Genomic DNA, 27,694 nt, shown 5'->3' with positions numbered 1-27,694 from the left:
TCACTCTTTCTCACTCTCTGTTACCCCCCCGTCTCCACTCTCAGTCTCACTCTTTCTCACTCTCTGTTATCACCCCGGCTCCGCTCTCAGTCTCTCTCTTTCTCACTCTCTGTTATCCTCCCGGCTCCGCTCTCAGTCTCGCTTTTTCTCACTCTCTGTTATCCTCCCGGCTCCACTCTCAGTCTCGCTCTTTCTCACTCTCTGTTATCACCCCGGCTCCGCTCTCAGTCTCACTCTTTCTCACTCTCTGTTACCCTCCCCGGCTCCACTCTCAGTCTCACTCTTTCTCACTCTCAGTTACCCTCCCGGCTCCGCTCTCAGTCTCACTATTTCTCACTCTCTGTTACCCTCCCGGCTCCGCTCTCAGTCTCACTCTTTCTCACTCTCTGTTACCCTCCCGGCTCCGCTCTCAGTCTCTCTCTTTCTCACTCTCTGTTATCCTCCCGGCTCCGCTCTCAGTCTCACTCTTTCTCACTCTCTGTTATCCTCCCGGCTCCGCTCTCAGTCTCACTCTTTCTCACTCTCTGTTACCCCCCCGGCTCCACTCTCAGTCTCACTCTTTCTCACTCTCTGTTATCCTCCCGGCTCCACTCTCAGTCTCTCTCTTTCTCACTCTCTGTTATCTCCGCGGCTCCGCTCTCAGTCTCGCTCTTTCTCACTCTCTGTTATCCTCCCGGCTCCGCTCTCAGTCTCTCTCTCTCTCACTCTCTGTTATCTCCGCGGCTCCGCTCTCAGTCTCGCTCTTTCTCACTCTCTGTTATCCTCCCGGCTCCGCTCTCAGTCTCACTCTTTCTCACTCTCTGTTACCCTCCCCGGCTCCGCTCTCAGTCTCTCTCTTTCTCACTCTCTGTTATCCTCCCGGCTCCGCTCTCAGTCTCGCTCTTTCTCACTCTCTGTTATCCCCCCGGCTCCGCTCTCAGTCTCTCTCTTTCTCACTCTCTGTTATCACCCCGGCTCCGCTCTCAGTCTCTCTCTTTCTCACTCTCTGTTATCCTCCCGCTCCGCTCTCAGTCTCACTCTTTCTCACTCTCTGTTACCCCCCCGGCTCCACTCTCAGTCTCACTCTTTCTCACTCTCTGTTACCCCCCCGGCTCTGCTCTCAGTCTCACGCTTTCTCACTCTCTGTTATCACCCCGGCTCCGCTCTCAGTCTCACTCTTTCTCACTCTCTGTTACCCTCCCGGCTCCGCTCTCAGTCTCGCTCTTTCTCACTCTCTGTTACCCTCCCGGCTCCGCTCTCAGTCTCACTCTTTCTCACTCTCTGTTACCCTCCCGGCTCTGCTCTCAGTCTCACTCTTTCTCACTCTCTGTTACCCTCCCCGGCTCCGCTCTCAGTCTCGCTCTTTCTCACTCTCTGTTATCTCCCCGGCTCCGCTCTCAGTCTCGCTCTTTCTCACTCTCTGTTATCCCCATGGCTCCGCTCTCAGTCTCGCTCTTTCTCACTCTCTGTTATCTCCCCTGCTCCGCTCTCAGTCTCACTCTTTCTCACTCTCTGTTATACCCCCGGCTCCGCTCTCAGTCTCGCTCTTTCTCACTCTCTGTTACCCTCCCCGGCTCCGCTCTCAGTCTCGCTCTTTCTCACTCTCTGTTATCTCCCCGGCTCCGCTCTCAGTCTCGCTCTTTCTCACTCTCTGTTATCCTCCCGGCTCCACTCTCAGTCTCGCTCTTTCTCACTCTCTGTTATCCCCTCCCGGCTCCGCTCTCAGTCTCTCTCTCTCTCACTCTCTGTTATACCCCCGGCTCCGCTCTCAGTCTCGCTCTTTCTCACTCTCTGTTATCCTCCCGGCTCTGCTCTCAGTCTCGCTCTTTCTCACTCTCTGTTATCCTCCCGGCTCTGCTCTCAGTCTCGCTCTTTCTCACTCTCTGTTACCCCCCCGGCTCCGCTCTCAGTCTCGCTCTTTCTCACTCTCTGTTACCCTCCCCGGCTCCGCTCTCTGTCTCGCTCTTTCTCACTCTCTGTTATCCTCCCGGCTCTGCTCTCAGTCTCGCTCTTTCTCACTCTCTGTTATCCTCCCTGCTCCGCTCTCAGCCTCGCTCTTTCTCACTCTCTGTTACCCTCCCCGGCTCCGCTCTCAGTCTCACTCTTTCTCACTCTCTGTTACCCTCCCCGGCTCCGCTCTCAGCCTCACTCTTTCTCACTCTCTGTTACCCTCCCCGGCTCCGCTCTCAGTCTCTCTCTTTCTCACTCTCTGTTACCCCCCCGGCTCCGCTCTCAGTGTCGCTCTTTCTCACTCTCTGTTATCACCCCGGCTCCGCTCTCAGTCTCGCTCTTTCTCACTCTCTGTTATACTCCGGGCTCCGCTCTCAGTCTCACTCTTTCTCACTCTCTGTTACCGTCCTGGCTCCGCTCTCAGTCTCGCTCTTTCTCACTCTCTGTTACCCTCCCGGCTCCGCTCTCAGTCTCACTCTTTCTCACTCTCTGTTACCCTCCCGGCTCCGCTCTCAGTCTCGCTCTTTCTCACTCTCTGTTATCTCCCCGGCTCCGCTCTCAGTCTCGCTCTTTCTCACTCTCTGTTATCCTCCCGGCTCCGCTCTCAGTCTCGCTCTTTCTCACTCTCTGTTATCCTCCCGGCTCCGCTCTCAGTCATCCCTCTTTCTCACTCTCTGTTATCCTCCCGGCTCCGCTCTCAGTCTCACTCTTTCTCACTCTCTGTTATCCTCCCGGCTCCGCTCTCAGTCTCGCTCTTTCTCTCTCTCTGTTATCCTCCCGGCTCCGCTCTCAGTCTCGCTCTTTCTCACTCTCTGTTATCCTCCCGGCTCTGCTCTCAGTCTCTCTCTTTCTCACTCTCTGTTATCCTCCCGGCTCCGCTCTCAGTCTCGCTCTTTCTCACTCTCTGTTACCCTCCCCGGCTCCGCTCTCAGTCTCACTATTTCTCACTCTCTGTTACCCCCCCGGCTCCACTCTCAGTCTCGCTCTTTCTCACTCTCTGTTATCTCCCCGGCTCCGCTCTCAGTCTCTCTCTTTCTCACTCTCTGTTATCACCCCGGCTCCGCTCTCAGTCTCACTCTTTCTCACTCTCTGTTATCCTCCCGGCTCCGCTCTCAGTCTCACTCTTTCTCACTCTCTGTTACCCTCCCGGCTCCGCTCTCAGTCTGTCTCTTTCTCACCATCTGTTATCCTCCCGGCTCCGCTCTCAGTCTCACTCTTTCTCACTCTCTGTTATCCTCCAGGCTCCGCTCTCAGTCTCACTCTTTCTCACTCTGTTATCACCCCGGCTCCGCTCTCAGTCTCGCTCTTTCTCACTCTGTTATCACCCCGGCTCCGCTCTCAGTCTCACTCTTTCTCACTCTCTGTTACCGTCCCCGGCTCCGCTCTCAGTCTCGCTCTTTCTCACTCTCTGTTATCCTCCCGGCTCCGCTCTCAGTCTCGCTCTTTCTCACTCTCTGTTATCCTCCCGGCTCCGCTCTCAGTCTCGCTCTTTCTCACTCTCTGTTATCCTCCCGGCTCTGCTCTCAGTCTCACTCTTTCTCACTCTCTGTTACCCTCCCCGGCTCCGCTCTCAGTCTCGCTCTTTCTCACTCTCTGTTACCCTCCCGGCTCCGCTCTCAGTCTCTCTCTTTCTCACCATCTGTTATCCTCCCGGCTCCGCTCTCAGTCTCACTCTTTCTCACTCTCTGTTATCCTCCAGGCTCCGCTCTCAGTCTCACTCTTTCTCACTCTGTTATCACCCCGGCTCCGCTCTCAGTCTCGCTCTTTCTCACTCTCTGTTATCACCCCGGCTCCGCTCTCAGTCTCACTCTTTCTCACTCTCTGTTACCGTCCCCGGCTCCGCTCTCAGTCTCGCTCTTTCTCACTCTCTGTTACCCTCCCCGGCTCCGCTCTCAGTCTCGCTCTTTCTCACTCTCTGTTATCCTCCCGGCTCCGCTCTCAGTCTCGCTCTTTCTCACTCTCTGTTACCCTCCCCGGCTCCGCTCTCAGTCTCGCTCTTTCTCACTCTCTGTTATCCTCCCGGCTCCGCTCTCAGTCTCGCTCTTTCTCACTCTCTGTTATCCTCCCGGCTCCGCTCTCAGTCTCGCTCTTTCTCACTCTCTGTTATCACCCCGGCTCCGCTCTCAGTCTCGCTCTTTCTCACTCTCGGTTACCCTCCCGGCTCCGCTCTCAGTCTCGCTCTTTCTCACTCTCTGTTACCCTCCCGGCTCCGCTCTCAGTCTCACTCTTTCTCACTCTCTGTTACCCTCCCGGCTCCGCTCTCAGTCTCGCTCTTTCTCACTCTCTGTTATCACCCCGGCTCCGCTCTCAGTCTCACTCTTTCTCACTCTCTGTTATCCTCCCGGCTCCGCTCTCAGTCTCACTCTTTCTCACTATCTGTTATCCTCCCGGCTCCACTCTCAGGTCGCTCATTCTCACTCTCTGTTATCACCCCGGCTCCGCTCTCAGTCTCGCTCTTTCTCACTCTCTGTTACCCTCCCGGCTCCGCTCTCAGTCTCTCTCTTTCTCACCATCTGTTATCCTCCCGGCTCCGCTCTCAGTCTCTCTCTTTCTCACTCTCTGTTATCCTCCCGGCTCCGTTCTCAGTCTCACTCTTTCTCACTTTCTGTTATCTCCCTGGCTCCACTCTCAGTCTCGCTCTTTCTCACTCTCTGTTACCCTCCCCGGCTCCGCTCTCAGTCTCTCTCTTTCTCACTCTCTGTTATCTCCCCGGCTCCGCTCTCAGTCTCGCTCTTTCTCACTCTCTGTTATCCTCCCGGCTCAGCTCTCAGTCTCACTCTTTCTCACTCTCTGTTATCACCCCGGCTCCGCTCTCAGTCTCGCTCTTTCTCACTCTCTGTTATCACCCCGGCTCCACTCTCAGTCTCACTCATTCTCACTCTCTGTTATCCTCCAGGCTCCGCTCTCAGTCTCACTCTTTCTCACTCTGTTATCACCCCGGCTCCGCTCTCAGTCTCGCTCTTTCTCACTCTGTTATCACCCCGGCTCCGCTCTCAGTCTCACTCTTTCTCACTCTCTGTTACCGTCCCCGGCACCGCTCTCAGTCTCGCTCTTTCTCACTCTCTGTTACCGTCCCCGGCTCCGCTCTCAGTCTCGCTCTTTCTCACTCTCTGTTATCCTCCCGGCTCCGCTCTCAGTCTCGCTCTTTCTCACTCTCTGTTATCTTCCCGGCTCCGCTCTCAGTCTCGCTCTTTCTCACTCTCTGTTATCCTCCCGGCTCTGCTCTCAGTCTCACTCTTTCTCACTCTCTGTTACCCTCCCCGGCTCCGCTCTCAGTCTCGCTCTTTCTCACTCTCTGTTACCCTCCCGGCTCCGCTCTCAGTCTCTCTCTTTCTCACCATCTGTTATCCTCCCGGCTCCGCTCTCAGTCTCACTCTTTCTCACTCTCTGTTATCCTCCAGGCTCCGCTCTCAGTCTCACTCTTTCTCACTCTGTTATCACCCCGGCTCCGCTCTCAGTCTCACTCTTTCTCACTCTCTGTTACCGTCCCCGGCTCCGCTCTCAGTCTCGCTCTTTCTCACTCTCTGTTACCCTCCCCGGCTCCGCTCTCAGTCTCGCTCTTTCTCACTCTCTGTTATCCTCCCGGCTCCGCTCTCAGTCTCGCTCTTTCTCACTCTCTGTTACCCTCCCCGGCTCCGCTCTCAGTCTCGCTCTTTCTCACTCTCTGTTATCCTCCCGGCTCCGCTCTCAGTCTCGCTCTTTCTCACTCTCTGTTATCCTCCCGGCTCCGCTCTCAGTCTCGCTCTTTCTCACTCTCTGTTATCACCCCGGCTCCGCTCTCAGTCTCGCTCTTTCTCACTCTCGGTTACCCTCCCGGCTCCGCTCTCAGTCTCGCTCTTTCTCACTCTCTGTTATCCTCCCGGCTCCGCTCTCAGTCTCGCTCTTTCTCACTCTCTGTTATCACCCCGGCTCCGCTCTCAGTCTCACTCTTTCTCACTCTCTGTTATCCTCCCGGCTCCGCTCTCAGTCTCACTCTTTCTCACTCTCTGTTATCCTCCCGGCTCCGCTCTCAGTCTCGCTCTTTCTCACTCTCTGTTATCACCCCGGCTCCGCTCTCAGTCTCGCTCTTTCTCACTCTCTGTTACCCTCCCGGCTCCGCTCTCAGTCTCTCTCTTTCTCACCATCTGTTATCCTCCCGGCTCCGCTCTCAGTCTCTCTCTTTCTCACTCTCTGTTATCTCCCCGGCTCCGCTCTCAGTCTCACTCTTTCTCACTCTCTGTTATCCTCCCGGCTCCGCTCTCAGTCTCATTCTTTCTCACTCTCTGTTATCACCCCGGCTCCGCTCTCAGTCTCGCTCTTTCTCACTCTCTGTTATCACCCCGGCTCCACTCTCAGTCTCACTCTTTCTCACTCTCTGTTATCCTCCCGGCTCCGTTCTCAGTCTCACTCTTTCTCACTTTCTGTTATCTCCCTGGCTCCACTCTCAGTCTCGCTCTTTCTCACTCTCTGTTACCCTCCCCGGATCCGCTCTCAGTCTCTCTCTTTCTCACTCTCTGTCATCTCCCCGGCTCCGCTCTCAGTCTCGCTCTTTCTCACTCTCTGTTATCCTCCCGGCTCAGCTCTCAGTCTCACTCTTTCTCACTCTCTGTTATCACCCCGGCTCCGCTCTCAGTCTCGCTCTTTCTCACTCTCTGTTATCACCCCGGCTCCACTCTCAGTCTCACTCTTTCTCACTCTCTGTTATCCTCCAGGCTCCGCTCTCAGTCTCACTCTTTCTCACTCTGTTATCACCCCGGCTCCGCTCTCAGTCTCGCTCTTTCTCACTCTGTTATCACCCCGGCTCCGCTCTCAGTCTCACTCTTTCTCACTCTCTGTTACCGTCCCCGGCACCGCTCTCAGTCTCGCTCTTTCTCACTCTCTGTTACCGTCCCCGGCTCCGCTCTCAGTCTCGCTCTTTCTCACTCTCTGTTATCCTCCCGGCTCCGCTCTCAGTCTCGCTCTTTCTCACTCTCTGTTATCCTCCCGGCTCCGCTCTCAGTCTCGCTCTTTCTCACTCTCTGTTATCCTCCCGGCTCTGCTCTCAGTCTCACTCTTTCTCACTCTCTGTTACCCTCCCCGGCTCCGCTCTCAGTCTCGCTCTTTCTCACTCTCTGTTACCCTCCCGGCTCCGCTCTCAGTCTCTCTCTTTCTCACCATCTGTTATCCTCCCGGCTCCGCTCTCAGTCTCACTCTTTCTCACTCTCTGTTATCCTCCAGGCTCCGCTCTCAGTCTCACTCTTTCTCACTCTGTTATCACCCCGGCTCCGCTCTCAGTCTCGCTCTTTCTCACTCTCTGTTATCACCCCGGCTCCGCTCTCAGTCTCACTCTTTCTCACTCTCTGTTACCGTCCCCGGCTCCGCTCTCAGTCTCTCTCTTTCTCACTCTCTGTTATCTCCCCGGCTCCGCTCTCAGCCTCGCTCTTTCTCACTCTCTGTTACCCTCCCGGCTCCGCTCTCAGTCTCACTCTTTCTCACTCTCTGTTATCACCCCTGGTTGGGAGGGGTCTCTGATAATGCTGTCTGCCTTCCTGAGGCAGCGGGAGGTGTAGACAGAATCAATGTGAGGGTAGCAAGTTTGTGTGATGCGTCGGGCTGAGTTCACCACACTCTGCAGTTTCTTGCGATCATGGACAGGGCAGTTGCCACACCAGCTGTGATGCAGCCGGATAGGATGCTCTCTGTCGCACATCTATAGACATTTGTGAGAGTTGCAGACATGCAAAATTTCTTTAGCTTCCGTAGTGCAAGGACTAATGGTCAAGGTTTGATAATATTTCCTGTGGGTAAAAATAAGAAGTGTTGGCCCTTGGCTTGGGAAGTCAAGAAAATAAGGTGAGTAATTAAACAAGCACCCTGGCTGCAGAGACTTTGGCGTTGACATGGCATTCTTTTTATCTCAAACATTAGGGGAAATATTAAATGTGGGAAATGATGAAGGAAAAGTCCCAATAGAGAGTTGGATGGATAATGAATTGGGATTCCATACACTCTACAAAGAGTGTGAGTGAAAAGAGATTGCCAACTGATATTGCTGCAAGTTGAGAACAAACTGCGAAAGGATCTCTCAAAGCTTCAGTGGATTGAAAAAGGTTTTCAGTTATCGATATAGATATAGAACATGCAGAAAGAGGCCATTCGGCCCATCGAGTGTGCACCGACCCACTTCCACCCTATCACCCCCAACACAATAACCCCTCCTAACCTTTTTGGACACTAAAGGCAATTTAGCATGGCCAATCCACCTAACCCGCACATCTTTGGACTGTGGGAGGAAACCGGAGCACCCGGAGGAAACCCACGCACACACGGGGAGGACGTGCAGACTCCGCACAGACAGTGACCCAAGCCGGGAATCGAACCTGGGACCCTGGAGCTGTGAAGCAACTGTGCTAACCCCTGTGCTACCGTGCTACCCCAATCAGCCTGCAGCACAAGAAATAAATGCTTGTCATGAAAATTAGCAGTGGGATTAAAAAAAGGACAATTCTTGCTGTGAGGTTTGTTGCCTGTAAATGGGGGATTTATTTTTCTATTTTCAGATTTTATTTTTCTGAAAAGGGAATGCATTGTTTTGAAAAAGAAGAGAATCTGTAAACGTCGAATTTGTGTTGCAATGAAATACATGTTTTGAATTAATAATTAAGCAACTGGGGAAAGCTAAGGGGATCATTGTGAAAGTATGTTAACCAGTTCATTGTCAGTGTCTGCGCGGAGCTGGGAGACGCTCTCACTTTGCTTTGCTGCCTTGGAAACATGCTGCCAGACTTCCAGTTCCCATCTCCCAACCGGTCACCCCAGGGCCAGGGAAATCCTGCTCCTGGAGTGCAAACGTAGCCCGTCACGATCAACATTCATGCCAGTTATTTAAGGGACTTTTCTAGGGTCGTGACAGGAGGGTTGGTGGCCAGAGACCATGGGCGGGATTCTCTGGTCTGCCATTCCGCGGCGCGCCCCTGACCGCAGCCGGATTCTCTGTCCCCACAGCCGGCCAATGGGTGGCTGGATTCTCTGATTTTGAGATGAAGTGCTGAGTGCATGCGCGGGGATGCCGTGAGTGGCCGCTGACGCTCCCACGCATGCGCCGCCCGGCAAAGTCATTACCGCGCCAGCTGGCGGGGCACCAAAGGCCTTTCCCGCCAGCTTGTGGGGCGGAAATCAGTCCGGCGCGGGCGTAGCCCCTCAAGGTGAGGGCTCGGCCTCTCAAGATGTGGAGAATTCCGCAGCTTTGGGGCGGCGCGATGCCGGACTGATTCGCGCCGTTTTTGGCGTCGGTCGGCGGACATCGCGCCGATTACGGAGAATCCCGCTCTTCCTCTCAGACTCTGCTGACAGTGTATTGCTAGAAACCAAATGCCTGGCAACATTCCCTGCTCTGCTCACTCACACTGGGTCCTATCCACAATCTATCAACTGTACAATGTCCATCCTCTTCTGTCACATTTCAACTGGATTGCAGACACTGAACTAATTCTGCTTTGCAAACCTTTTCAGCCGATCTCCATCTCCACTGCAAGCAACAGAGAAGGAGAGCCCAGCTGCCGTGGCTGAAGGTTGCTTCAGGGAGCTGCTGGGCAGAGCTGCATACGGAAATATCAAGAATGCCGTCAAGCCAGTTTTAATGTACGTCACGTGTTTGCTTCACTAATGTTGGCTGAAGACTTTTTTGTCCTTCAAACTGGGCAATCTGCCTGTAGCTAAAATTTGGTGTTGTCACCATAGTCCCATGCACACTCTCCCCATGTACACTCTCCCCATGTACACTCTCCCCATGTACACTCTCCCCATGTACACTCTCCCCTATCACTGACCCTACCCCCCATTCACTCCCCTCCCACAGCCCCATGTACACTCTCCCCATGTCACTGACTCTACCCCCCATTCACTCCCCTCACACACCCCCATGTACACTCTCCCCATGTACACTCTCCCCATGTACACTCTCTCCCTGTACACTCTCCCCATGTACACTCTCCCCATGTACACTCTCCCCATGTCACTGACTCTACCCCCCATTCACTCCCCTCCCACACCCTCATGTACACTCTCCCCATGTACACTCTCCCCTATCACTGACTCTACCCCCCATTCACTCCGCTCCCACAGCCCCATGTACACTCTCCCCATGTACACTCTCCCCATGTCACTGACTCTACCCCCCATTCACTCCCCTCCCACACACCATGTACACTCTCCCCCTGTACACTCTCCCCATGTACACTCTCCCCTATCACTGACTCTACCCCCCATTCACTCCCCTCCCACAGCCCCATGTACACTCTCCCCATGTACACTCTCCCCTATCACTGACTCTACCCCCCATTCACTCCCCTCACACAGCCCCATGTACACTCTCCCCATGTACACTCTCCCCGATCACTGACTCTATCCAGCCAATCACTCCCCACCCACACCCCCATGTACACTCTCCCCATGTACACTCACCCCTATCACTGACTCGACCCACCCATTCACTCCCCTCACACAGCCCCATGTACACTCTCCCCTATCACTGACTCGACCCACCCATTCACTCCCCTCCCACACCCCCATGTACACTCTCCCCTATCACTGACTCTACCCCCCATTCACTCCCCTCCCACACCCCCATGTACACTCTCCCCATGTACACTCTCCCCTATCACTGACTCTACCCCCCATTCACTCCCCTCCCACAGCCCCATGTACACTCTCCCCATGTACACTCTCCCCTATCACTGACTCTACCCCCCCATTCACTCCCCTCACACACCCCCATGTACACTCTCCCCATGTACACTCTCCCCTATCACTGACTCTACCCACCCATTTAATCCACTCCCACATCCCCATGTACACTCTCCCCATGCACACTCTCCCCTATCACTGACTCTACCCACCCATTCAATCCCCTCCCACATCCCCATGTACACTCTCCCCTATCACTGACTCTACCCCCCATTCACTCCCCTCACACACCCCCATGTACACTCTCCCCATGTACACTCTCCCCTATAACTGACTCTACCCACCCATTTAATCCCCTCCCACAGCCCCATGTACACTCTCCACTATCACTGACTCTACCCCCCATTCACACCCCTCCCACACCCCCATGTACATTCTCCCCATGTACACTCTCCCCCAGTACACTCTCCCCTATCACTGACTCTACCCACCCATTCACTCCCCTCACACACCCCCATGTACACTCTCCCCTATCATTGGCTCTACCCCCCATTCACTCCCCTCCCACACCCTCATGTACACTCTCCCCTATCACTGACTCTACCCCCCATTCACTCCCCTCACACTAAGGGCAATTTATCCTGGCCAATCCACCTAACCTGCATATCTTTGGACTGTGGGAGGAAACCGGAGCACCCGGAGGAAACCCACGCAGACACGGGGAGGAAGTGCAGACTCAGCACAGACAGTGACCCAAGCTGGAATCGAACCTGGCACCCTGGAGCTGTGAAGCAACTGTGCTATCCACAAGGCTACCGAGCTGCCGCTACCACATCCCCATGTACACTCTCCCCTATCACTGACTCTACCCCCCATTCACTCCCCTCCCACAGCCCCATGTACACTCTCCCCATGTACACTCTCCCCTATCACTGACTCTACCCACCCATTCACTCCCCTCCCACATCCCCATGTACACTCTCCCCTATCACTGACTCTACCCCCCATTCACTCCCCTCACACACCCCCATGTACACTCTCCCCATGTACACTCTCCCCTATCACTGACTCTACCCCCCATTCACTCCCCTCACACACCCCCATGTACACTCTCCCCATGCACACTCTCCCCTATCACTGACTCTACCCACCCATTCACTCCCCTCCCACAGCCCCATGTACACTCTCCCCTATCACTGATTCTACCCACCCATTCACTCCCCTCCCACATCCCCATGTACACTCTCCCCTATCACTGACTCTACCCACCCATTCACTCCCCTCCCACAGCCCCATGTACACTCTCCCCTATCACTGACCCAAGCTGGAATCGAACCTTCGAGCCTGGAGCTGTGAAGCACTTGTGCTAACCACTGTGATACCGTGCTGCCCCTACCACATCCCCATGTACACTCTCCCCTATCACTGACTCTACCCCCCATTCACTCCCCTCCCACAGCCCCATGTACACTCTCCCCATGTACACTCTCCCCTATCACTGACTCTACCCCCCCATTCACTCCCCTCACACACCCCCATGTACACTCTCCCCATGTACACTCTCCCCTATCACTGACTCTACCCCCCATTCACTCCCCTCCCACAGCCCCATGTACACTCTCCCCATGTACACTCTCCCCTATCACTGACTCTACCCCCCATTCACTCCCCTCACACACCCCCATGTACACTCTCCCCATGTACACTCTCCCCTATCACTGACTCTATCCCCCCATTCACTCCCCTCCACACCCCCATGTACACTCTCCCCATGTACACTCTCCCCTATCACTGACTCTACCCACCCATTTAATCCCCTCCCACATCCCCATGTACACTCTCCCCTAGCACTGACTCTACCCCCCATTCACTCCCCTCCCACACCCCCATGTACACTCTCCCCATGTACACTCCCCCGGTACACTCTCCCCTATCACTGACTCTACCCACCCATTCACTCCCCTCACACACCCCCATGTACCCTCTCCCCTATCACTGACCCAAGCTGGAATCGAACATTCACTCCCCTCACACACCCCCATGTACACTCTCCCCTATCAATGGCTCTACCCCCATTTCACTCCCCTCCCACACCCTCATGTACACTCTCCCCATGTACACTCTCCCCTATCAATGGCTCTACCCCCATTTCACTCCCCTCCCACACCCTCATGTACACTCTCCCCATGTACACTCTCCCCTATCACTGACTCTACCCCCATTCACTCCCCTCACACTAAGGGCAATTTATCCTGGCCAATCCACCTAACCTGCACATCTTTGGACTGTGGGAGGAAACCGGAGCACCCGGAGGAAACCCACGCAGACACGGGGAGGATGTGCAGACTCCGCACAGACAGTGACCCAAGCTGGAATCGAACCTGGGACCCTGGAGCTGTGAAGCAATTGTGCTATCCACAAGGCTACCGTGCTGCCCCTACCACAGCCCCATGTACACTCTCCCCTATCACTGACTCTACCCCCATTTAATCCCCTCCCACAGCAACATGTACACTCTCCCCATGTACACTCTCCCCTATCACTGACCCTACCCCCTCATTCACTCCCCTCACACACCCCCATGTACACTCCCCCCATGTACACTCTCCCCTATCACTGACTCTACCCCCTCATTCACTCCCCTCACACATCCCCATGTACACCCTCCCCATGTACACTCTCCCCTATCACTGACTCTACCCACCCATTCACTCCCCTCCCAGAGCCCCATGTACACTCTCCCCTAGCACTGACTCTACCCCCCATTCACTCCCCTCCCAGAGCCCCATGTACACTCTCCCCTAGCACTGACTCTACCCCCCATTCACTCCCCTCCCACACCCCCATGTACACTCTCCCCTATCACTGACTCTACCCCCCATTCACTCCCCTCCCACAGCCCCATGTACACTCTCCCCTAGCACTGACTCTACCCCCCATTCACTCCCCTCCCACACCCCCATGTACACTCTCCCCTATCACTGACTCTACCCCCCATTCACTCCCCTCCCACACCCCCATGTACACTCTCCCCATGTACACTCTCCCCATGTCACTGACTCTACCCCCCATTCACCCCCCTCCCACACCCCCATGTACACTCTCCCCTATCACTGACTCTACCCCCCATTCACTCCCCTCCCACACCCCCATGTACACTCTCCCCATGTACACTCTCCCCATGTCACTGACTCTACCCCCCATTCACCCCCCTCCCACACCCCCATGTACACTCTACCCTATCACTGACTCGATCCACCCATTTAATCCCCTCCCACACCCCCATGTCCACTCTCCCCATGTCCACTCTCCCCATGTACACTCTCCCCATGTACACTCTCCCCATGTACACTCTCCCCATGTCCACTCTCCCCATGTCCACTCTCCCCCCCCCCCACACCCCCATGCCCACTCTCCCCATGTACACTCTCCCCTGCCGCACCCCCATGAACAGGAATGGAAAGCAGGTTTTAATCAGCAATCTCAAGTCAGAGAACACAACTTGCATTTACACCTCTAACCTAATAGAAAATTGAAAACGCTTCACAGGTGCTTATTTAAACAAAATTTGATATTGGGGCAATTGGCTAAAAGTCATTTTAATGGAGGAATGAAATGAAAATCGCTTTTTGTCAGATGGAGAGGCAAGGAGGCTTGGGAAGAGGATCCACGGGTCCTGGGCCCACGTATCTGGAGGCACATCCACCAGTGGTGGAGTGATTAAATCTGGGGATGCAGAAGGGGACAGAATTGGAGATTATCGAGATACGGGCGAGATCATGCAGAGATTTGAAACAGTAGTGCCTGATAACATGAAAGGCTAGGGACAAAGGTGAATTTGTCAAAAGCCATGCCATGGCAGACAGTCAGGATCGGCCTCTCTAAGTATAAAAAATCATTGTAATTTCTTCCTCAGACACTTAGATAACCACTCACTGTGGGAGCCCAAGCTGTTCGCAGTCCGTTGCTTCAAAATCATCATGTATTCCGTTCAGGTAAGTGGACAATATTCAGGTTTCACTACATCTTGGGGTTGTCAACATCTAAATGTTGCAGCCTATGTATTAATTCAACTCATATTGCTTACTGGAATAGGAAATAAACATCATTTAACTCAACAGATCAAGCCTCTCTGCTCACTGTGACGGCTGTACAGTCGGCTTTGTTGGTCACCATCAGGTTGTGGTGACACGATTTGTTTGAAACGCATTGTTCAAATGATTACTTCAAAACTTGCTGTTGCATTTGCTGAACTGAATTCAGTGTGTCAGTGCACAGGATTTCAATGGACACATTCATTTAAAAGCCACATGGTGCCAGTCTCATATATTGTCTGCCCCTAGATGCTTTGTGGAGATTGGTCGACTTTGAAACTGTGCAGTTATTTTAGTAACTGATGATTCTGCTTCAATGGTGCCAAGCACATTGACCCAGCAACAATGAACAGGGATTTGTGTCCAGCAACAATGAACAGGGATTTGTGTCCAGCAACAATGAACAGGGATTCGTGTCCAGCAACAATGAACGGGGATTTGTGTCCAGCAACAATGAACAGGGATTTGTGTCCAGCAACAATGAACAGGGATTTGTGTCCAGCAACAATGAACAGGGATTTGTGTCCAGCAACAATGAACAGGGATTTGTGTCCAGCAACAATGAACAGGGATTTGTGTCCAGCAACAATGAACAGGGATTTGTGTCCAGCAACAATGAACAGGGATTTGTGTCCAGCAACAATGAACAGGGATTTGTGTCCAGCAACAATGAACAGGGATTCGTGTCCAGCAACAATAAACAGGGATTTCCAGCAACAATAAACAGGGATTCGTGTCCAGCAACAATGAACAGGGATTTGTGTCCAGCAACAATAAACAGGGATTCGTGTCCAGCAACAATGAACAGGGATTTGTGTCCAGCAACAATGAACAGGGATTTGTGTCCAGCAACAATGAACAGGGATTCGTGTCCAGCAACAATAAACAGGGATTTGTGTCCAGCAACAATGAACAGGGATTTGTGTCCAGCAACAATGAACAGGGATTTGTGTCCAGCAACAATAAACAGGGATTCGTGTCCAGCAACAATGAACAGGGATTCGTGTCCAGCAACAATGAACAGGGATTTGTGTCCAGCAACAATGAACAGGGATTCGTGTCCAGCAACAATAAACAGGGATTCGTGTCCAGCAACAATGAACAGGGATTTGTGTCCAGCAACAATAAACAGGGATTTGTGTCCAGCAACAATGAACAGGGATTTGTGTCCAGCAACAATGAACAGGGATTTGTGTCCAGCAACAATGAACAGGGATTTGTGTCCAGCAACAATAAACAGGGATTTGTGTCCAGTAACAATGAACAGGGATTTGTGTCCGGCAACAATGAACAGGGATTTGTGTCCGGCAACAATGAACAGGGATTCGTGTCCAGCAACAATGAACAGGGATTTGTGTCCAGCAACAATGAACAGGGATTTGTGTCCAGTAACAATGAACAGGGATTTGTGTCCAGTAACAATAAACAGGGATTCGTGTCCAGCAACAATGAACAGGGATTTGTGTCCAGCAACAATGAACAGGGATTGGTGTCCGGCAACAATAAACAGGGATTTGTGTCCAACAACAATGAACAGGGATTTGTGTCCAGCAACAATAAACAGGGATTCGTGTCCAGCAACAATGAACAGGGATTTGTGTCCAGCAACAATGAACAGGGATTTGTGACCAGCAACAATGAACAGGGATTTGTGTCCAGCAACAATAAACAGGGATTCGTGTCCAGCAACAATGAACAGGGATTTGTGTCCAGCAACAATGAACAGGGATTCGTGTCCAACAACAATGAACAGGGATTTGTGTCCAGCAACAATAAACAGGGATTCGTGTCCAGCAACAATGAACAGGGATTTGTGTCCAGCAACAATGAACAGGGATTCGTGTCCAGCAACAATGAACAGGGATTTGTGTCCAGCAACAATAAACAGGGATTCGTGTCCAGCAACAATGAACAGGGATTTGTGTCCAGCAACAATAAACAGGGATTTGTGTCCAGCAACAATAAACAGGGATTTGTGTCCAGCAACAATGAACAGGGATTTGTGTCCAGCAACAATAAACAGGGATTCGTGTCTTGGAAGTGATCTTGGTGGTGATGGTGATGATATGAAATCACTGTTTTTGTTCTTGCTGGTAAAAGCTGTGGGTCTAGGAAGTGCTGTTGCAGCGTCCTTGGTCAGTCCGTGTCTGGTACACACTGCACCCACAGTACTCCAGTAATCACGGAATGGATTAAGCAGTCTGGCAGGGACTCCAATCAAGCAACTTGTTTTTAAATCATTTTCACGGGATGTGGGCGTCGCTGGTTAGGCCGAATTTATTGCCAATCTTTAATTGCCCTTCAGAAGGTGGGGGTGAGCTGCCTTCCTGAACCGCTGAAGTCCCTGTGGTGTAGGTACACCCACTGTGCTGTTAGAGAGGGAGTTCCAGGATGTTGCCCCAGCGACAGTGAAGGAACGGCCGATATATTTCCCAGTCAGGATGGTGAGTGACTTGGAGGGGAACCTCCAGCTGGTGGGGTTCCCAGGTATCTGCTGCCCTTGTCCTTCTAGATGGTAGTGGTCGTGGGTTTGGAAGGTGCTGCCTGAGGAACCTTGGTGAGTTACTGTAGTGCATCCTGTAGATGGTACACACGGCTGCCGCTGCGCGTCGGTGGTGGAGGATTTCAATGTTGGTGGAAGGGGGGAGCCAATCAAGCGGGGCTGCTTTGTCCTGGATGGTGTCGAGCTTCTCGAGTGTTGTTGGAGCTGCGCTCATCCAGGCAAGTGGAGAGTATTCCATCACACTCCTGACTTGTGTCTTGTAGATAGTGGACAGACTGTTCTAACATAAAAATAGAAATGCTGGATAAACTCAGCAAGTGTGGAAACATCTGTGGAGAGAAAAACAATTAACATTTTGAGTCCATAGAACCACAGAAAAGTTACAGCACAGATTGAGGCCATTCAGCCCATTTTGTCCATGCCAGCCCGTGGACACCCAGGTGCCCGCTCTAATCCCACCTTCCTGCACCCGCTCCACAGCCCTGCAGCTCACAGAAGATCCAGGTACTTTTTTGAAGAGTTTAGTGTCTCTGCCTCCACCACTAACTCGGGAGGTGAATTCCAGACTCCCACTGCCCTCTGTGTAAAGATGTTCTCCCTCATGTCCCCTCCACACCTTCTGCCTCTTATCTTGAATCTATATCTCCTGGTTCTAGAATTCTCCACCAAGGGAGACAACTTTATCCTGTCCACTCTATCGCTTCCCCTCATAATTTAGTACGCCTCAATCAGCCTTCTGTGTTCCAAGGAAAATAACCCCAACCTATCCAATCTGTCCTCGTAGCCACACTTTTCCAACCCTCTGCTCTCTCTCAATGTCCTCTGCTCTCTCTCCAGAGCAATCACGTCCTTTTGTGGGCAAAATCTTGGAAAGGTTTATAAGAGATAGGATGTATAATCATCTGGAAAGGAATAATTTGATTAGAGATAGTCAACACGGTTTTGTGAAGGGTAGGTTGTGCCTCACAAACCTTATTGAGTTCTTTGAGAAGATGACCAAACAGGTGGATGAGGGTAAAACAGTTGATGTGGTGTATATGGATTTCAGTAAAGCGTTTGATAAGGTTCCCCACGGTAGGCTGCGACAAAAAATACGGAGGCATGGGATTCAGGGTGATTTAGCAGTTTGGATCAGAAATTGGCTAGCTGGAAGAAGACAAAGGGTGGTGGTTGATGGGAAGTGTTCAGACTGGAGTCCAGTTACTAGTGGTGTACCACAAGGATCTGTTTTGGGGCCACTGCTGTTTGTCATTTTTATAAATGACCTGGAGGAGGGCGTAGAAGGATGGGTGAGTAAATTTGCAGATGACACTAAAGTCGGTGGAGTTGTGGACAGTGCGGAAGGATGTTACAAGTTACAGAGGGACATAGATAAGCTGCAGCGTTGGGCTGAGAGGTGGCAAATGGAGTTTAATGCAGAAAAGTGTGAGGTGATTCATTTTGGAAGGAATAACAGAAAGACAGAGTACTGGGCTAATGGTAAGATTCTTGGTAGTGTGGATGAGCAGAGAGATCTCGGTGTCCATGTACATAGATCCCTGAAAGTTGCCACCCAGGTTGAGAGGGTTGTTAAGAAGGCGTACGGTGTGTTAGCTTTTATTGGAAGAGGGATTGAGTTTCGGAGCCATGAGGTCATGTTGCAGCTGTACAAAACTCTGGTGCGGCCGCATTTGGAGTATTGCGTGCAATTCTGATCGCCGCATTATAGGAAGGATGTGGAAGCATTGGAAAGGGTGCAGAGCAGATTTACCAGAATATTGCCTGGTATGAAGAGAAGATCTTATGAGGAAAGGCTGAGGGACTTGCGGCTGTTTTCGTTAGAGAGAAGAAGGTTAAGAGGTGACTTAATTGAGGCATACAAGATGATCAGAGGATTGGATAGGGTGGACAGTGAGAGCCTTTTTCCTCGGATGCGATGTCTAGCACGAGGGGACATAGCTTTAAATTGAGGGGAGATAGATATAGGACAGATGTCAGAGGTAGGTTCTTTACTCAGAGGGTAGTAAGGGCGTGGAATGCCCTGCCTGCAACAGTAGTGGACTCGCCAACACTAAGGACATTCAAATGGTAATTGGATAGACATATGGACGATAAGGGATTAGTGTAGATGGGCTTTAGAGTGGTTTCACAGGTCGGCACAACATCGAGGGCTGAAGGGTCTGTACTGCGCTGTAATGTTCTGTGTTCTATGTTCCATAGCACCGATGTCATCCCTTACTATTGCCCGGATGTCATCCTTAAATAAAAGAGCTACACCACCTCCCTTACCATCCACTCTGTCCTTCTGAATAGTTTGATACCCTCGGATATTTCACTCCAGCCATGACCATCCTTTAACCATGTTTCAGTAATGGCCACTAAATCATAGTGAAATCCCTGAATTCAGTTTGTAGGACCTCGTCCCGTTTTTACCTATATCATTGGTGCCTATTTAGCCAGAGGGTGGTGAATCTGTGGAACTCTTTGCCGCAGAAGGCTGTGGAGGCCAAATCACTGAGTGTCTTTAAGACAGAGATAGATAGGTTCTTGATTAATAAGGGGATCAGGGGTTATGGGGAGAAGGCAGGAGAATGGGGATGAGAAAAATACCAGCCATGACGAATGGCGGAGCAGACCCGATGGGCCGAGTGGCCTAATTCTGCTCCTATGTCTTATGGTCTTATGGACCTTTAAATGTTCCATCAACTTGTCCATCGTGGGCGGCACGGAGAATTTACAATGTTTCAGGTCATGACTTTTCATTCGATCTGGGAAAAGCTAGAAATATAACAGCTTTTCAGGAGCTTTTTACTGACTCTGTGTCTCTGTCTACAGTCTCAGCATTCCCACCTGGTCATCCAACAATTGGTGGGCCACCTGGATGCTAACAGTAAGAGCGCTGCCAAAGTGCGCACTGGCATTGTGGAAGTGCTGTCGGAGTCTGCTGTCATCGCAGCTGGCGGATCTGTCGGTGGGTAGGAAGGACTTCTTATGGTTCCTCATTCCACATGTTGCCTTGTATTAATTGCAATGTATTAATAGTTGGACACTTTGCAGTTAATGTGTTGGGATTTACTCGATTGTCTGTTGCGATCAGTTACATGTGATGTTTGTCATTCAATGACCCCAGGAGAAGGCCATTGGGCCCCTCAATCCTGCTCTGCAATTAAATCAGATCATCGCTGACCTGATTGTGGCCTGAACTCCATTTTCCTACCTGTTTTACTTCTTTGGGGTAGCAGCACCGTGGAAGCTTCCTCATGTCCCTTCGAAACAGCACACAACTCAGTCCATCAGTAACCAAAAAGGTCATTTGTCCATCACTGGCTGTTTAGTGTCCCATTTTTCTGTCATCCAAATTGCTTTCCGTGTCTCATTGGAATGGTAAATTATGATATTATGTACCACGCACTGATTCCCTTGCTTCATTAATTTAAAAGGTTCACTTGATCCTGCTTCTAACCCTGACTTCCCCACATTAATGTCTAACATTGTCCTGAACCATGTATGTCTGCCAGTCCCTGGTGTACATGAGAGAATATCTTTCTGACAAACTTCCTTCCAATCCCTTCTGTCTGTTATCATTTCCCTTACAACATGAAAGTGTATATTTTCCATTACAACATTTGCAACATAATGTGCCAACAGTATTCGCAAAACCACATTGAACTATCACTTTTTCCAAATAAATTCTCCCTATTAAATACACAGTTTTAAAAAAAAGTTAAGTCTTATCTTAACACATTACTCATGACCTAACCACACAAATAGACTGTGTTACAACTTTACATATTTGCAACTGTTATCACAATTTCAATACCAAAAGTAAAGTACAATATCGACGCATCCCTTCGTGGCTTTGGGACCAATAGTCATTACATACTAAATATGGTGTGTAAACAACATCAATATTATTTGTGATATTCTATTCAGTTAAATCAAGAAAACACACTAAACTACCACTATTCCCCCTCTATTAAACCATTCACACATCTTAGAAATGCTGATCAAGTTCTTGAACAGCACACATACCCCCATTATCATACATAACAGTCCCTACCAATTTACATGACATTACTTCCTTAATAACTATACAGCTCTTCAATGCAATATTGTTTGTTGCATTGGTAATAATTTTCCCGCCATGGCATCAAGCTACAAAAATTCTTAAACTATTGTCATTTGTCATGTTGGGGTTCCTCGTCAGTCGCTGCTGTCTGCCGAGACCCTTAATAACTCCACCGCGTAGTACATATCCCGTGGAGGCTGCAGATCATCCATCAGCTGATGTCCAATTAGAGATGTCTGACCAGTGGTTTCACTGTTCAGTAATAATTTGATATTTTGATTTGTTTCTAACCCGTAAAGTTTTCCTACGGGCTCTTGTCATTTAATTCCCTTAAATATGTAGCCAATTGTATCATTAGTTTCCCCCCAATCCTGTCAAAACATTCTTCTCTGGAGTGCAGTTCTCTTCCTTCTTGTGAACTGGTCTGTCTGTTATTTATTTTTTCCATCTGAAAAATCAAATGAACAGGTCAAGGGTGGAGAGGGCCCTATTCTTTCATTTGTACTTTCCATCTTCGTTTGGATTCTCCAGAAGTGCCCTCTCCAGGACTTCCGGATTTCTTTTGCCACCATTTCTTTCCTTTTTCTTTTTGAACTGGTTTATTTTCCTTATCATTTATGTACATCATACAATTAAGGCCTCCTCCTTCTGTCATTGCACCCCTGAGTGAGATTCGAAGAATCTCAAACTCCTCCTCTTTAGCTCACTCAGTGATCCAATCATTGAAACCTTACCCTGATACATTCCGGGTATTGCGACTGCATTTACTTTAATTACTTTATTTTGATTACGGCCGGATTGCTATGAAGGTAAGTTCCGAACATGACATTTTAACTTCATCATCTGTCCAATCAATGCTGCTAACGGGTTTTAATTCACTGTCTTCCCACTAATTGGGTCATGTGTTTTAATTGTGATACAATTTATTTTGCTCCAGCCACTATGCTTCTCTAATTCAACTGTATGTTTACCCAGATTCTGAACAATCTTGTCTTTACATTTTACAGCTTCACTGATTATTTTCCCTGCAGTTTTAGTTGGTAGCTTCACCCAAACTTTCTCTGTGTTATCAATTGGTTTTAATCTCTTAAATTTTACTACCTGCATCTATTTTTAATCAAATCTTTTCCTGCCATCAGATTCTCATTTCCTTATACTGCAAGTAATTCTCTTAATCTAACTTTTGATCCAATATCTTTATTCTCTAAAGCTCCATCTTCGATGTATTTAACATTCTAAACATCATTATTTTTGCTGGTAACATTCTTGTGATTGTCAGGCACTAGGACCCTGCGGAGCTATGCAGTGTCAATTTCAACGCTCAGTTTCAAAGCCTGCAAGCAGCTGACTGCTGCCCAGTACAAACTCTTTATCTGTTTATTCTGAGACCAATTTAGTTCTGAACATACTGATTTACCACCTCATAATACTGATCACATTTCTACCTGCCATTTATAATTTCTAATTTATGCGAAACTCGGTTTTGCAAAATACAACATTTTTTTAAAATACAAACACCAAAGGAAATTCACAACTCCTTATTAAACAGACACACACTCAGTCATCCACTCAGATCTTGGATCTCTACTTTGTAGGGTTTCACAAACCATTATTAAACACACACTCATTTATCCACTGAGATCTTGGACCTCTATTCAGTAGGGTTTTAGTTACTCTTAACAAAAATCGCGATCCCTCCGTGCTGATAAGTCTCACTTATGCAGGAGTTTTTTGCCTCTGTTAATTTCTTCCACTCTTGTTTCATTGCTTCAACTCTCCTGACCGTGTTTCAGAGCAAGAGGATTATTCTAATTGCCATTTTTCAGAATTCTAAGTTCTGTTCCTGGTTGTCCCTTTCAGTTGCAATCTGAAATTAAGGATAAGTACCCTTTCTGGGCCCTATCCAAGGCTGACTAAGGCACTATCTTCCTGTTTTAGTTAAGGGTCGATTGGTTATTGGTATCTAAAGATTCTAGGCATCCCTTATTTCTCTAGGATTTAACCTCACAATCTGCCTTACTGTAGGGATGATTTATTTTTTGGCCTCCTTTTACCAGTAATGGATGCAAGATTTTTAGTGCTGTCACCAAGATGTCTTGCAGACTTTTTCTCAGGTTCAGCATCTTCTAGCCTGCTGATTTCACACCCAACTTGAGTTTTATGTCCCCTTGATCCACAGAATATCCTTACAAAAGTCAATCACACATGACTTTCCAGACTAAACTCGGCAGGTAAAGTCTGACTCACACATAGACCAGAAACATCTAATATTCCTCCAGCCTTTGTGCCGGTTAGAAACGTCTCATATTCCAACCGTTTCCTGGGAACGAGAAACTTCTAATATTCTCGCCCCCACTCTAGCCCCCATTCTGCTCAGCTAGAAACTTCTAATATTCTAGGCCTCCACGCTGGGTGCCATGGAGAAAGTAAAACAACCCGCAAGGCGTAATTAACACGGTTTTAATTACACGTTGTGCGCCATGTTGTTGAAAACTCACCACTATTCTTAGAAGTCCCCCTATACCAAAAAGGGTCGATATTCTAAATGGTGAACAGGGATTTTCACTCCCTGACTCCGATGCAGGCTTCAGTGGGTGCTAGTCAGGTCAAACTATGTTTTCAAGTTATCCCCTGGTATAACCCATACATTCACCGAAGAATTTTACCTACTTACGCCTCAGTAGCTTTGATATCCTGGGTCCTGCGTTGCTAAGTAAGTAAAGAAGGCTAAGAACCACTGTTTCAGGTTAGAACTTTTAAGTTATTTTATTAGTTTTTTTTTCATTTTAAAAGATGCAATCACTGTCTTTACAGAAAGGTAACAAGGTCTTGCTTCTGGGTCCTTCTGGTTGGTTGAAAGGACCTTCAGGCCCAACTTGACAATCAATCTTTTTAAAATCTGGTCTTCTTTAGATGTATTCGCTGATGAGCTCGGTTGCTGTGTCCTATCTTTCCCATGTAGCGAGCTGTGAGAGCTGGCTCTGCTGGCTGTCTCTGAGCTGACTCTGAGCTGACTCTGCCTACTCTTTAAATTCTAGTCTTCCTTAGATGTATTAGCTGTTTTAGCTCAGCTGCTATGTCTTATCTTTCCCATGTACCGAGCTGTGAGAGTGGGCTATCTCTGAGCTGACTCTGCCTCCTCTTTAAATTCTAGTCTTCCTTCGATGTATTAGCTGTTTTAGCTCAGCTGCTATGTCTTATCTTTCCCATGACCGAGCTGACTGTAAGCTGATTCTGCTTGCTTCTCTTGTTCCTTCTCTGCTTCTCTCCTCTCTCTAAGTTCTGGTTGTTCCTGCTCTGGTCTCTGGGTTTCTATATTTTTCAAACAGTTATTAAGTTTTTAAGTAAAGTAACTTTTTTCACTTTGATTGGAAAAAGTATTTTTGATCTAAACATTCTAATACAACTAAGTATTCATTTTGACATCTCAGGTCCCTGATTACATTGTTTCCTTTGTGATGTTCAAAGTTCCTTTGTGATATTCAAAACTGCTTTGGTTTCAATAGAGGTGTGAATTTTGGTTTGGTTCCTGTCATTTCTATAGTTTTATTTTCCAATTGTGTCCTCAGCTCATAATTTTGACTTTGATTTTGGCTTTGAATTCTGTTTCTCATAGACTGATAGTCTCCAGTTTTCTTTAATTTACCTGGCATTAGCAAAATTTCACACCTAGAATTGTCACCAAATTCAACTGAACCTCATCCTTTCCTTTCCAGCTGCTCACTGAGATAGTTAATTTCAACGAAGGTGTGAAACATTCCTTTTTGCTGTATGCTAAAAATCCACTTGGTTATAACTTCAAAGGTTTACATTTATCACCGAGCTATACTGAAACTATCATCCATGCTTTTCGGGCTGCTCACTGAGATAGTTACTTTCAATGAAGGTGTGAGCCATTGTTTTAGGCTTCATCCAAAATCCTGTGTGTTTGCTAAGCCTGCTTGACCAAGGATATCTGCATTTTACAATCCTGCTCTTTGCAGCTGCTGTTAACCCTTTGTGGGATGTTTCCCTGTATCCTCTCATGTTTCTCTCAGACCAGATATTGCCAGACTTCCATGTTTCAAATGACACATCTTTCCATATTTTCAATAACAGCATGCACGGGAGCGCCAGCGCATGCTGGTGTCATGCCCGCGCATGCGCACAGGGATTCACATCCGCATCGGCCATCGCGGCGGACCACAACGGCCGATGCGGAAGGAATAGAGTGCCCCCACGGCACAGGCCCGCCCGCGGATCGGTGGGCCCCGACCGTCGTCCAGGCCACTGTGGGGGCACCTCCCAGGGCAAGATCCCCCCGCGACCCCCCAGGAACCCCGGAGCCCGCGCCGCCAGGTCCCGCCGGTAAGGGACCTACTCTGATTTACGCCGGCGGGACCGGCTACAGGCGGGCGGGACTTCAGCCCATCGTGGGCCGGAGAATTCAGACGGCCCCGGCACCCATTGAGTCGCGCCGGACCCCATCATTCTCCGAGGCGGGGGGGCGCGACTCACGCCACGTCGGTTTCTGGGGGGCGGGAGAATTGGGAGGACGGGATTCACGACGACCCCCAGCGAGTCTCCCATCCAGCGGGGGGGTCGGAGAATCACGCCTTACTTGTCCACGAGAACACAGGTTAACCCCAAATCGGAGTCAGAGTTGTGTGCTAAGGGCACTATTTGGTAATAAAGCAACTTTAGAAGTGACAGGAACCAAATTGAACATCCCTCTGGGATCAAAGCACTTTTGAACACCACAAGGGAAAAAAATGTAATCGGAGTTCGATGAGCTAATGTCATGCTCAATATGAATACATAGTCGTGTTAGAAATAATTCAGATTAAAGGTACCTTGAACAATCAAGAGTAAAATAAAGTTACTTTACAATAATGTCATATAAACTTAATAACTGCTAGAAGGGAAATATAAACCCTAAACCGGTAACAGCCAGCAGAGTCAGCTCTCATAGCTCGGTCATGCGAAGGATAGAGCACAGAAACGGAGCAGAACAGCGAATCCATCAGGAGAAGACCAAAAGATAAAGAAGAGAGATTGCCAAGGTAGACCTGAAGGTCTTTTCAACAACCAGGAGAATCCAGAAGCAAGATCTTTGTACTTTTCTGTAAAGACAGTGATTGGATCTTTTAAACGAAAAAATACAATAATAAAATAACTTAAAGTTTTAACCTGAAACAGTGGTTATTACAAACGTCTACTTTACTTACTTAGCAATGTGGGACCCAGGATCGATGCTACTAAGTGGTAAGTAGATGAAATCATCTATGAAAATATGGGTTATACCGGGGGATAACTTGAAAATATAGATTGACCCGAATAGCACCCACCTAAGTCTGCATTGGAGTCAGGAAGTGAGAATCCCTGTTCACCATTTAGAATGTCTTATTGACCCTTTTTGTATTCGGGGGAATTCTAAGAATAGTGGTGAGTTTTTTACTTCAATATTCATACAGGCCCTGTATTGCTGGTTACATATGGCTGGGACGCAGGGTCCAGCTCCAACTGTAGGTAGGCGTGGCTCATATCTAATTTTGTGAACTAGAGTCCGCCTACAAGCTAGAGATGTGAGGCATTGGATATCGGTCGAGCCGGGAAGCCGTATTCACTGTAAGTTTACAGTTGCTGCACAAGCGAACTGTGGTAGCTGGCTTCATTACAGGTACATTTGGTGCTGCCCAGTCAGCGAAATGGACAGGCCTGAGAATACCCAAGGACTCCAAACGAGTGAGCTCCCCTTCTACCTTCTCAAGCTAGGCGTAAGGCACTGGGCGCGCCCGGAAATAGCGCGGCGTGGCTCCTGGTTCGACTTGGATACGGGCTATGGCCCCTTTTATTTTCCCCAAACCAGGCTGGAATACATCTGGGTATCGTCCTAGCACCTCCGTCAACCCTCCAGAACCTGTTTGGAGGATGTGCTGCCACTGCAGCCGCAAATGGCGCAACCAGTCCCGACCCAACAGGCTGGGCTCGTGGCCGCGCACCACGATAAGTGGGAAACGCCCCTCCTGGCATCCATAAACAACAGGGGTCATTGTAGTTCCTGCAATGTCCAGTGGTTCCCCCGTGTAGGTGGCCAACCTGGCCTGTGAGTCGGTTAATGTAAGGGTCTGTATACCCTGCTTGATGCGGTCGAATGTCCTCTGGGCGATCACGGAGACCGCTGCGCCAGTGTCCAACTCCATCTCCAGCGGGTGGCCATTGACCCGTACTGTCACCTTAATGGGGGCCACACGGGGAGCTGCCACACAATGCAGCTGCAGGCAGTCGTCCTCCGTCTCCACGTCCTCGGGAGTAGTCGCCGCAGGTTCATCCACATGGAACGTACGGCCCCTGGGCTGGCTCCAGTTTCGGTCGGAACGACGGCGCCTCCGGCGCCCCCAGGACCGGCGTCCACGACGGGGTCGGCGCCTACAAGTCTGACACGGACATGGCTCCTCATCCATCGGTTCTGGAGAAGGCTCCTTTCGGGGAGGAACA

The 27,694-nt window shown here is 49.9% G+C and overlaps 1 protein-coding gene across 1 annotated transcript in view; it reads left to right on the top strand.

Annotated features, from left to right (window-relative positions):
• LOC140425068 (protein EFR3 homolog B-like) overlaps positions 1-27,694 on the top strand; it is a 500,803-nt gene that overhangs the window by 161,635 nt on the left and 311,474 nt on the right. Inside the window, exons 7-9 of the mRNA XM_072508948.1 lie at positions 9,400-9,528; positions 14,489-14,567; positions 19,984-20,119. Coding sequence (XP_072365049.1) covers positions 9,400-9,528; positions 14,489-14,567; positions 19,984-20,119 — 344 coding nt within the window. The remainder of the gene's footprint in view (positions 1-9,399; positions 9,529-14,488; positions 14,568-19,983; positions 20,120-27,694) is intronic.

This window comes from Scyliorhinus torazame, chromosome 1 (genome assembly GCF_047496885.1).
Source record: "Scyliorhinus torazame isolate Kashiwa2021f chromosome 1, sScyTor2.1, whole genome shotgun sequence".
Taxonomy (NCBI): Eukaryota; Metazoa; Chordata; class Chondrichthyes; order Carcharhiniformes; family Scyliorhinidae; genus Scyliorhinus; species Scyliorhinus torazame.
The sequence above is the reverse complement of the archived record's forward strand: the minus strand, read 5'-3'. Positions and strand labels throughout refer to the sequence as shown.